Genomic DNA, 12461 nt, shown 5'->3' with positions numbered 1-12461 from the left:
TCATATGATAGATGCTCCAGTCCCTTAATGATCTTTGTGGCTCTACACTGGACCCTCTCTAGAAGCTCAAGGTCCTTCTTGTCCTGGGGAGCCCAGAACTGCACCCAATACTCCAGATGCGGCCTCACAAGAGCTGAGCAGAGGGGCAGGATCCCCTCCCTCGACCCGCTGGCAACGCTCCTCCTGATGCAGCCAGGATCCCACTGGCCTTCTTGGCCACGAGGGCACATTGCTGCCTCATGGTTAACCTGTTGTCAACCAGGACTCCCAAATCCCTCTCTGCAGAGCTGCTGTCCAGCAGGTCAGCCCCTAATCTGTATTGGTGAACACATGTCTACACATGTCTAAGTCCCAAAGGAAATAAACTGCATGGGGAAAATACCATTATACCCACAGATCTTGCTGGCCTTGCTCTTTCTGTGAGGGATCATCTCTCTTCAAGCTGCACATGCTGTATTTAAGCTAAGAAATGCAGCACTTATAATTTAACAAAGTAAAACAGTCCTGCACTATGAGCAAAACATCCCCAGTGCAGAGGTGCCGGAGCCCAGTAAGAATGTTTGGCAACTGCTTGCAGACTAGGTTGCTTCCCCAAAACAAGAGAATATCCACATTTGTAGGACAAAATGATGGAAGCTGTAAACAGCAGCTGGCACTGCATGTGCCTTCAGAGAAAGAATATTACAGAAAATGTTACGTGAGAGAAAATCATTAATATCTGCAAAATGAGAAATAGAATCAGCTACGATTGCTGATGCCAAGAGAAGCTGTGTGCTGAATGGAGAGGGAAGAAAAATCACAGAGAAAGAACGTGACTGTCCAATAAAGGTTTCCCTGGGTGATGCAAGATGGCAAATGCCTGACAAGGAGAAAACGAGATCTCTGCATACTAATTACATATCCTAAGGCCCCCAAAGTAAAACAAATGGTGATAAAGGTGGGGAGTGCAGAAACAGGCTTATAAAGGCCCTCGGGAAGAGCTGCTTGGTGCTCTGGTATCTTCTACTCCTCCCGTGGGTTGTCCCCATGCTCTCAGACTGCAGGTAAGCTCTGGGGTCCAGGAGTGCTTTGTAGCTGGCAGCTTGGTCTGCACCTCAGCTTCCTTGCTGAGACGTGGCCCGTGCCATATGGGGTGACAGTTACTCTGTGTCACCGTGGACAGAAAATGGTGCCAGATGCTGGTGCTTTATTGAACCTTGAGACCAGAGCATCGAGGGTCTCTCCCACAGAAATGTGCATGTGTGTGAGTGGCAGCAGCCTCAGCAACCTTCCTAAGGTGCTTTACTCCTTCCCACCTGAACAACAGCCACAACAGCAGTCAAACACACCTTGGTTCTGGAGAGCTCCAGTGAATCCTGGCAGGTTTTCTTATCAGAGCGCTGCCAGCTGAGTCTTTAACCTCCATCTGATTCCCATCTTCCGACATCAACTGTGCCAAGCTGGTTCATCAAACAAGCAGAAATGTGATATTCTGGAAGCAATTTCATTCAGATGTGCATTTACGATGCGTAGGTGTTTCGAATGAACAAAGCAGGGCATAAATAACAGCCTACAGCGATGTCAAGCAGCATGGCTTAGTGTAAAATTAAGAGCCAAGGGCAGAACAAGCCATGTATTTGGATTCAGGGAAGAGCATTACATGAGAGGCATGGCAGTGACTTGCAAGAAAATTGTTTGGGTAGGAAGAGAATTATGTATTTTAATAAGTATACATTAAGTATATTTATTTGTATAAAACAATTATAATCTTTTATCTAAGCTGACATGAGTTCAGCAATTGTAATTACAATAGAGAGCTCTGAAGTGCAGAGTTTAAACTAAAAATTAGGAAAGTAATCACTAACTGTCAGTTAGGATGAAGCATTCCGATGAGAAGGCATAAAAATATCTGTAGATTCATCAGGTTGGGAATGAGAGTATTCTTATGCAATAACCCTGCAATGACACAGTGTGTGCACCGCAGGTACGGATAAAAACTGGGGAAGGCAAAGAGCTATCAGCCGAGATGGGAAAGCAAGCAGCTGAATCTGACCCAGCTTTCCATGCAAAACTTTTCAGAAGTCTCCTCAAATAGGATACAAAAGTGTTGAAACAAATCTAATGCATATGCAGGAAAGCCATCGTGCTATGCACTCTTTGAAGTGTGGCTTGTAAGAGTGATGAGGTAAAAGATGCCAATGTCTTATTTGACAGCCGTGTTCCCTGGGGACAGCTGAGTCATATGTGGTCACTTCAGGGGTAATGAGCTTGCTGAGCCTTCATCTGTCATCCTCAGAGCCCGCCTGATACCAGCATGAACTGATTCCCTCCATTTCTGTGTGCCAAGAGGGTTGCTCCAGTCATTTACATCAACATGAGCGCATTAGCAGCAACAGTGTCCTGAAGGAGATGGTGTAGCACAAGCGGTGCTGAGGCTTACTCAGCCTCACCAGGATGGTATCAATCATGGTGATGTAAGAAGTGCTTGGGCTTGGGGCCCCACAACTTGCTGATTTCTTAGGAGTCATGTTTTAAAATAACAAAAAGCTATTCTGTTCTTTAAAATGAGTGTATTAGATATGATCAATGGTCAAGTCAATAAACTCTGAACTTCCCAGTGGTACTTTTATGTCAACATTTTGAGAAAAGGATACTTTCAAGATATGCTTTATTTTCATTTTGGAGTGCTCACAGTACCACTTGGGAAAGTAAACTGCAGAAAAATCAACATCTAAGCTTGCAACTACAGATTCCTGTGTGGTGCGAATAAGTAAGGGAACTTCACAGTCTCTGCCATGTTCCTCCCACTGAAGATTGGTCTGCAAGCTATCCAAGTAGAGCTTCTGGGGCTCTGAAAGATGCATCTCAGTAGCAGATACATAGAAACGACTGATTTTTTGCTGGAGGATATGTAGTCCCTTAAGACAGAGCTGTAGCCAAAAAGCCTAAGAAGCATCTCCAGCCATTCAGCCTGCAGATATTTTTCCTGTTCTCATTCAACAAGATTTCTCCGGAGTTCCCGGTCCTCCAGTGAAGAACAAGCAGGCACCCGGTACTGCACACTACAGATTCCTCCATAAATGTGTGGCATGTTTTTAATTCCTTTATTTATTGCAATGTTCAGTATGATTCACTGGCAAATGCACCTTTTTCAACTCACAGTATGACTCAGTGACAAACAACTTTTCAACCCCTGGTATTTTTGTCAGATAAAAGCAAGCTCCAGGCTCTTCCACAAGTGTTCCTGACATGATGGCCTTCCTGCCATGATGGCCTTCCTGCCTTGTATTGTTGTTAAAAAAACTCTTTAATCTCCCATACTTACACCTAAGAAAAATTTAACTCTTCCGGACTACAAATTACAGTAATAAAATATGACTACAGATATCTCTACTAATTGCTTACAGCTGTTAATATGTGCGGCCTTTTTTGCATCTGCAGAACCCTAAATATTTGTCAGTGAAGGTGCACGATAACTAGTTTATGTTCATTGCCTCAAGACTTGTCTGCTGTGGACAGGCCCCCTAAAAATGGTTTCCTGTGCCTAAGTGCCTGGGTATCATGTGTTGAAAACAAGAAGTGCAGATGGGTGTGATCCCCAAATAAGATTTCGTTTCTAAAGGTGTATGTTAAAACAGAACTGAAAGGACCACGCTAGCATCATTAGTTTGAACCCACTAGCTGCAAAGACAGCAAAGCTCATCAGGCCAGGAGTTACAGGTGTCCAGTCTGCATTGCCTGCGTAAGTCATGAAACAAGGCTCACAAAAGCCCATCTGCAAATTTAAAGAAACTACTGAGTTGTTTAAAAAAAAAAACACCTAAGAAATCATTCAAACAAACAGTGCCCTGCAGACACACGTCCCTTCTGTTGTGCCGTCAGAGAGGCCACAAGGAAGCAGGGGCAGCAGCACAAGCCGAGTCCTGGTCCCGCTACCGGCCGGCGCCCGGATCTCGCTGCTGTCTCCTGCGGCTGGGCCAGGCCCACGGCAGTGCCCGACCTTCTCGTCCTACCTGCTGTCCTGCCCAGCTCGATGGTCACTGGTGACTGCACAGACGGACAGACCCACACAGCTGCGCTCTGGTCTCTGGGAGTGTTGGCACTCGGACACACGCGTCCCTGTGCCTCACAGTCCCCACCTCTCGCTGGCCCTCAGAACTCCATGCACACAGCTGCCACAGAGTGGAGTCCCTCACCCAGGATTATGGCTAGAAACGGAGTTTAAACAGAAGACCAGGCAGCCTGATCAGGTGCAGAGCATGGCCGGATAAGCAGCCTGACTGCTGCTTTTACAGGCTACTGGCCATATTTACCCCTTTGCCCCTCAGTTTTCCCATGCTGCTTTCTCCCCCAAACACCCTGATCTCTGCCTTTCCCCCCCTTCTTCTCTTCCCTAGAGACCCCATTACAAAAACCCATACTAAGTTTGCACCATCCCACAGAGCCCTGTGTGTGAGGGCTCCCAGCAGGGCTGCTCCTGCTCACCCCCGTGCCGGGTTTCACACCTGGACCATGGGCTGACGGCTCCCGTGCAGCAGCCCTGGGAGCAGCCGGGTCAGGGTGCTCCATTCCTCTGGGAATGTCAGGGGGGTCTCTGTTCCTCTGCGTTCACAGAGATCTTCAATCACAAAACCTGGCACTATTCTCCTTCCTTGTCATATTCTGAAAGAAGTGCTCATCAAATCATTGCCCATGTCCTGACAGCTTTGCTCTTTGGGGACAAACTGAGTCCTTCTCCTGTGGGAATGAAGAAAATGGAATTTTTGTTCCTAGAGCAGGTTTCCTCCACCTGACACTGTGCCTCTGTGCTCCTTTGCGTCTGTGGAGATGGGCCTGTCATCATAAAACCTGATACATATATATATATATAATGAATATATACATATATACATATACATATATATGAATATAGATAGATATAGATATAACCTAAGAGGTTCTGATTCTTCTGCAATGTTGAGGCACCTCAACGTTATTGATCTGAAAGGCCTGCTAAACTGTAACTAAATGCTTATGTATAGGCTGCTACAGAATTGTAAATTGAGGTTAACGGTTAATAAAGAGGTTTCAGGAAAATCTAAAGAAATAAGTGAAAAAATTGCTAGTACCAGATGGTGCTCACCCAAGAGTACTCAAACATGAAACCCTTGCAACCAGCCTCAATACATCCATCCAGGGGTGCAGTCAGCTCACAGACATACATTGCATTTCGTCACATTAGTCAATACACTAATTCAGCTAACATTGGGCAAAATTCAGTGTTCTCATGCTGTTTGAGATGGTCCAGGGTAACCAAGGCATCTGGATGAGACCAGTAAATTGAAAGTGAAAGGAATCTGAAGGTTCTTCTCCCTTCCTAAAACTCTTCCAAAATGATTCACTGCAGTTGCTTCTCCTGTGGAGAGCATGTGAAATATAAACTGCAACAGATGTTAGTCACATTGCTTAATTCTCCACCAGAAGATACTTTGATACTAGAGAGAGCTATGAGGAACAGAAATACAGATTCTAGCCTATGTAAAACAGAATAAATTAAAGTGGTAAGGATGAGTGGGAGGATTGACAAGGCTAATAATACATTTCTGCACTTACATAATCACAGTGATGTGTACAACTTCTCAGGATCATCTGGAAACATTTTAATATCTAATGAATAAAATCATCACTTTCCATTAATGTCCCTCTTGCCTTTCTCTCCACTGAAAGATGAATCCTGTGGCATCTTCAAGGCTTTTCATCAACTGATCTCATTCCTCGCTTCCAGGTGACAGTTTTCCAAGTAACATTTTGCCGCCTCTGTCAGCCTGTTGACACAGCACAAATCCTATTCCAGGTTATCTTAATTTAAATGTTACACTTGGAAAAGAAACAATGCGTAAGTACTGGTGTAGCTTTTCAGGAGGCCCAATGGAGGATTTTAGAAGAGCAAACTGAGACGTTTTAGACTACTTTAGAAACATTTTAATTTAACACTTTAACATGGAATTCAGCATAAACACAGTTACAGTATGATCTGAAATAAACTATGGAACTGAATCAGCCAGAACACAGACAACATGATCTAAATCTTATTTTATATCCCTAGCTCAATAACCCAACTCCTCACCCCATGTTCTCCACATAAACAGGGTTCCTGAAAAACAGTTAAATCAATGCAAATCTTTATTGCCATAGGCAATGATTGAAACACCTGGGAGTACAGTGCTAAGCCACTGAACATTGCCTGAATTGTGACAGTCACTGGAGCCTAGACAGCAAGTCAGCTGAGACGGATGCATTGGAATGGGTCAAGTTGCCTCAGGACGGGCATTTTGCATCATTTGTGGTACCACAGAGTACCTGGGACATTTACACCACACTGGGAAGATGCAACAGAAGATATGGCTTGTGGAAACCTTTGCTTTTCTGCTGTGACACCTGAAGCTGCCATTTGTTTAGACAAATGAATTTCCCAGTAGTGGCTGGTCAGTTAAATGACTCCAGGCTCCATACTGTCCAAAAGCTCAATTCAGCTGCCAAGCACAGACATCTCCTGCCCGTGGGATGCCCCAGGGAATCCTGCCTGGACTCGTGTCTTGGTCTGTTGTCATATCTACAAACCACACGTGGAGAGAAGGCTGAGAGGGCACCTGATCAGTGTGTGTAAATACCTTAAGGGAGGCAGCGAGGAGGATGGGGCCGGTCTCTTTTTAGTGGTGGACAGTGAAAGGACAAGAGGAAATGGCCATAAATTGAAGCACCAAAAGCTCCACAGGAACTTAAGGAAAAATTTATTGACAGTGAGGGTGACAGAGCCCTGGAACAGGCTGCCCAGAGAGGCTGTGGAGTCTCCTTCTCTGGAGATCTTCCAAACCCCACCTGGATGCCACCCTGTGCCCCGTGCTCTGGGTGTCCCTGCTGGAGCAGGGGGTTGGACTGGATGATCTCTAGAGATCGCTTCCAACATTAATGATTCTATGATTCTGTGTCTCTATGTCTTCATGCATCTCAGATGGCACCAATACATTTAAGCAACTTACTTGAACACTAGATTTAAAAAAAAAAATCATATCGTTATTTTCTAAGGCTATGATTCAGTTAACATGGACATCTATGGCCTTTTGAAATGCCCTTTGATATCTAAGATGTCCACAGTTACAAAAAAAAGGACAGGGGACCTTCAGGAGACCCAAGTCATTCTTGAACCGCAGCCAGTGAATGCTGGGCAAGGCACCCAGGGACTAAAACAACAGTATGAGCCTAGGCACGAGCTACATATCGCATACCTGACCACTCACACTGATTCTTGTTAAGTCCTGTGCTGACTGTTCACTACCTCTTCTACATGCATCAAACCTATTGCAAGATCTATTGCAAGATCACAGCCTTAACCTAGAGAGGTATGAAAATTATTAAATTATCTTATTCCCTTAGAATTGCTGCTTCAATCACGTACAAATAAACTCACACTGATGCTTCTTATACGTTTGAAGCTCATCTCCCTCCAACATATGACATTTGCAAACACTAATTTCTATCCTGACGAAGATGAGTATTTGAAAAAAGGAACACTGCATTCCTGGATTCACTTTGTATTTTATACTTGTGAAAAAGTAGCTTTGCCTTACAGATATATCCAAGGCAAATACAAAATAATCTGAAATGTGAAGTGATGGCTCTGATGTGCATTTCTGTCCAATCTCTCTGAAATTATTTGCTCTCCCTATGTTGGAGGAGAATCATGGAATTTAGTTGTCCCAATAATTAAGCATTGTTTTAAAGAAACAGACAGACAGAATGATTTAAAATGCCACAAAATTTAGGAACTAAAAACTCAAGACTTAAAAGGGCTGGGGATCACAGAAATAGGAATGCTGCTGAAAGTCAACTCTTCAGCGTACAAATCAGTAACAGCTAAAGCTAAGAGGCAATTTGACCATGCACATGATTTTATTCATTCTACATGAAATAAGGAAACACCGATCAAACTTCTTGTTCATTCCAAGGAGACTGAAAATCATCTTTCCCATAGAGCACTACAGTCTTCAGTGGGAATTCCTGGCGGACTTTGTACATTTAGAATTTCACTTATTTGCTAAAGGATCTCTGCAAAGTGTGCTGTTTTACAGTGGAAATGGGATTTTCAAGAAGCGCCCATGTGACTTTAAAGTTTGAGACTTATTATCAACGAAGCTTAAGCTCTCACACAGTCTCAGCCCAATTTATTATCATTCCCCCTGGGTAATCTCAATAGAAATATGAAAGCAAATACTACATTAAGGCAGCTATTTATTCTTGTGATGTAACAGGTGAAGGGCAGGATAGCATTGAATTAGCAGGGTAATATTGCTGTAATCTTTATTAATACAGAAAATTTAAGTTTCAGAACATTAGACAAAACCACCCTCTTTCTTGCTCAGTATTTGAGGACAAACAATTACAGATAAGAAAATGATCCAGTTACTTATAGTGCAGTTTATGATTAACTTACATTAAAACTATTATCAATATCATATTGTAAAACATAAGTGCACATACCGTACATAAATATAATACAATAGCTTTCTGTTCCTTCTCAAGAACATAATCCAATTGCGTACATCTTTCAGTTTAATTTAGCTTATGATAAACTATATTTCCATCTTAAAATTATATTAATGTAAACCATATCCATTAAAACTGGAGTTTCACTCCTTGCATCTTACATATACAGTTCATATTACAGTACTTCAAAATCAGAATGAACACTCTTATTATTCAGAAGAGGTTTCTGTCAGATCTTCTCTCATTCTACATCTTTGGCAATGCTTCACAGGAACACTCTTACTATTCAGACTTGGTAGTTTTTCACTAGTTTTACTACTGGCATTTTAGTCTCACCTGAAGGAAGACACTGATGTCTCTTTCTGTTTGAAAGAGCAGGCCACACAACTGTACCCGCTGTTGGAATAATGGAAATCCTACACTGTAGGAGAAAATCAACATTGCCTAAAATACATTAACAACCATCTCAAAGGTTTAGAAGATACATCACCATTAGACATGACAATGTTGACCCACTGCTAAAAAAGGCCACTTGGTGCCTGGTGAATCGGTGGCACCGTGTCGGAAGAGCTGCCGGGCTGCACGGGCGGCTTTCAGACACGAGTGCTGCCGTTTATTCACCTGTGTACCCCGGCCACCTCCGCACGCTGCAGGCACTCAGCTCAGCAACCTGCACTAACAGGATCACTTACTCGCTTGCACTGGCCAAAAACGACTCACAGACACTGAACTGGTCCAACGATGAGAGCTCAAGTCCTGCCGTCTCAGAGGTGACACCAGCAGGCAGGCCATGAAGAACAGATGATGTGAATGGACTTGACCATCCGTCATTCTCCAAAGCCACATGGGGAGAAAGATGCAAAACTAACTAAAAAAATATCTTTCACTTATATGCTATTGGTCCCACTAAAAATATTATATGTAGAAATATTTAATATCAAGTAAAATAAGCTTAACAGAAATATATTCTCTCACTATGTAGTGTGTGGTTTAGGCAAACAACAGATGTTTTGCCAAATATAGTGGAACACTTAACTTCAATATCTTCTTCAAACAGCTTAAAGATGACCGAAAAAGCTTTAAGCTGAAAAGCTGAGTTTAGCTTTTGCCTCTTGGATAATTACTTTTGTTTGCTCTTCAATAGCACTTTCATGTAAAAGGTTAGTAAAACGGCATTATAGCTGCAGAGATTCACTTCTTTAAAGTGCCTGCCAAGTATTTAATTTTGTCCAGGCTAAAATGAAAATGAGAACAGTGCTTAGAAGCACTGGTTAAAAAAAATACATGCAGTTCAAACTTCATGCTATGCTAAATCCCTCTATCAGAAATGCTTTCATGGAAATGGAGATGAAAGGGCTCTAATAGCACATGGTAGACAAACAGGAAAATATTCTGGAGAGAAAGAATGAACAGACATATGTGCGTGTGTGTGTGAGCAACTGCATGTGTGACTCCATTATTTTAACTCTGTAATGCTGACACTGAGCAGCAGATTTATAAGGAATGCTCTGAAGGCAACTAAAATTTTGCATATATTCTCATTGTATTTTCTATGAACATAATAGAGCGGTCTTGGTATATCAGATTTCTTAGGGAAATGTTATAATTAGACATATTCCTTAGAAAAGGGAGTTTCTTCATAACAGGAACAAGTGTAGTATATTCAGCTCTGTTATTTTACAAAACATAGAGTGTTTTTAGGAAACAAAACAAAAACATGGCTTGGCATGTTTAGTGAAATTCAACTCAGCAGCATGAGCCTGAAAGTCAAAAATGAACCTGAAAAGGCAGGATTCCTGCTGGGGATTCAGAGAGTGCCCAGGCTTGCTGCAGAAAATTAATTTCTACCCAGTTACCTATGTATCAACATGCTCTTTTTCTCTTCCAAAATGGACATAAGAAGCAAAATATAGTAATGGGCATGTTAGATCCTATTTAAGGCAGAATATAAGCATGCAAAAATAACTTCATATGTTCCAATAGAAATCTAGAGAGGCAGTCTACAGACTTCCAGCAATAGATAGAAAAATACAGCATTTCATACATTCATACAGGTGCAATTAAGGATACAGCAATGGTGTAGAAAATGCATTAGGATTTTTTAGTTTTAACAACAGGAGTTACTGAAATGTAGAAAAATAAACTAATTTTATCATCATTTGTGGTTAGATGTTTTTGCATCATTAAAGAGAGTAACATGGCTTTGATAAATAACAATATCCCATAACATTGCATTCGAAATCCGAAGTGGATAAATAACTTTCTAAAAAACAAACAAAAAACTTATTTTACATGTATACCCTACATCTCATATAAGCTGTACCTCTTTACAAAGTACCAGCAGCTGAAAGCAAGTCCTGACCTGCAGACCACCTGCAGGAGGTGCTGGGCTCTAGGAGGAAGGGGCTTCAAATCCAATGTCCTCTGAGCCCCTCTCATCCCAAAGTGCTCTGGAATCACAGTTCTTCTACAAAGAACCAGCAGCCTATACATGTCAAAGTATGGCATAAGCTCCGTTCTAGAAAGCAGTACCTGGTAGCCTTTCCTCTCATGTAAAAGTCACCATGAGGAATCCTTAGGCTGCTTGACTCGGACAGGCCCTGGAGCAGCTCGTGGCACAGGAACGCACAGGATCAGATCATGCAGGATGGGAAGAGAGTTGCTGGAGGAGATGACTCTTTCAGTCCAATAGAAGGTACCACCTCTACCTCTAAACCTTACCTCTCTGGCTGCCCTGAGCACAGCTTCAATGTTAGTATGGTCAGCGTGGAAAAAAAAAACAGCATTTTTGCTTACTGGAATCTAACCCACGAGGAGTGGGGATCTGTTCTACTCGTATTAGCCAAGAGGCCTTGGTCCTTCCTACTGCCTCAGAAACCTGCCTTGGAGCTGCGGGGAAGAGACTGAACACGAGTCATGGTCATTCTGCACAGAATGCTGAGATTCAGGACCTAACAGCTGTGATTCAGGATCTAACAGCTCCCAGGAGCCGGATCTGGGCAACTCCAACCTCACAAAAGCTTTTACAGGGCAAATGGCTAAGCCCCAAGAATGGAAAAGAAGACAAAAAACCCCAAAGCCTTTAATATCTAAAATCAAATAAAATCACAGTATCTCTGGTTTACTGGGGTGCAACTCACCCTTCAGAAACAGCCAAGAGAGGATCTGTACATCATTGACCTCAGACCCTTAAACCCAGCAAGAGAGCAACTAGTGCCTCTGTTGGCACTAGGAGGACCTAAACCTTGTGGTTGGATGTGGAATAGACTGAATTGCACTTTTTTTTTTTTTTTCTGTGGAGGAAGGCATCTTGACTTCATTATGAAAAGTCCTTTTTTTTTTTCTTTCAAATAACCTACAATTATATTTCCTTCCACCATATTTTTGAAAAGTTCTGACATCAATTCAACTTTTCATAAAACGGGCAGACAAGATTGAGAGCTGAGGGCTTGATTCAGACAGCAGAAGGAATGATGGAAGGAAGAAACAAGAATGAGAAAAGAGAGGCATGCTGCTTTGCAAAAATAAAACCATATAAAATCCACTGAAATTTGCCCCACACATAGGTCAGCCATTCATCCAGGATTCTTTTTTAGCAAACAGACCCTACAGTCAGGAATAAAATGGTTTGTGGCACCTGATTAGAAGCCAACTGTCAAGTCTGTAACATTCAATTCTGCAGAGATGCTCTCTGTTACATTAACCAGGACTGTGGATGCAGGATAAATGATCTCTTCAACAGTCACATATGTCCCTGTTAAAAATCCAACAACTCCAATGATAGCTATAAAAATATCCTTAAGTACCATCCACAGACTTAAGTTTTCCTTGTAGAACGTGAGGATTTCAACGAGAGGAGGCAGAATCAACGCCAGGGTGCTGCTGCTGACAGCTCCAACGAAAGAAATCACGAGATCCAGGCGAGGGATCAAAATCGCTACAGCACCTAAAAGGCAAGA

General features: G+C 42.5%; 1 protein-coding gene across 1 annotated transcript in view; it reads right to left on the bottom strand.

Moving 5' to 3' along the window:
* Nucleotides 1-12067: 12067 nt before the first annotated feature.
* SLC36A4 (solute carrier family 36 member 4) overlaps nt 12068-12461 on the bottom strand; it is a 91934-nt gene continuing 91540 nt past the window's right edge. The window contains exon 11 of the mRNA XM_088522346.1: nt 12068-12448. Within this exon, the coding sequence (XP_088378472.1) occupies nt 12144-12448 (305 nt within the window). The 3' untranslated portion in view covers nt 12068-12143. The remainder of the gene's footprint in view (nt 12449-12461) is intronic.

The sequence above is a fragment of the Tinamus guttatus genome, unplaced genomic scaffold (assembly GCF_059628265.1).
Source record: "Tinamus guttatus ecotype Peru unplaced genomic scaffold, ASM5962826v1 Tinamus_guttatus_pri_ptg000150l, whole genome shotgun sequence".
NCBI classification, from domain to species: Eukaryota; Metazoa; Chordata; class Aves; order Tinamiformes; family Tinamidae; genus Tinamus; species Tinamus guttatus.
The sequence above is the reverse complement of the archived record's forward strand: the minus strand, read 5'-3'. Positions and strand labels throughout refer to the sequence as shown.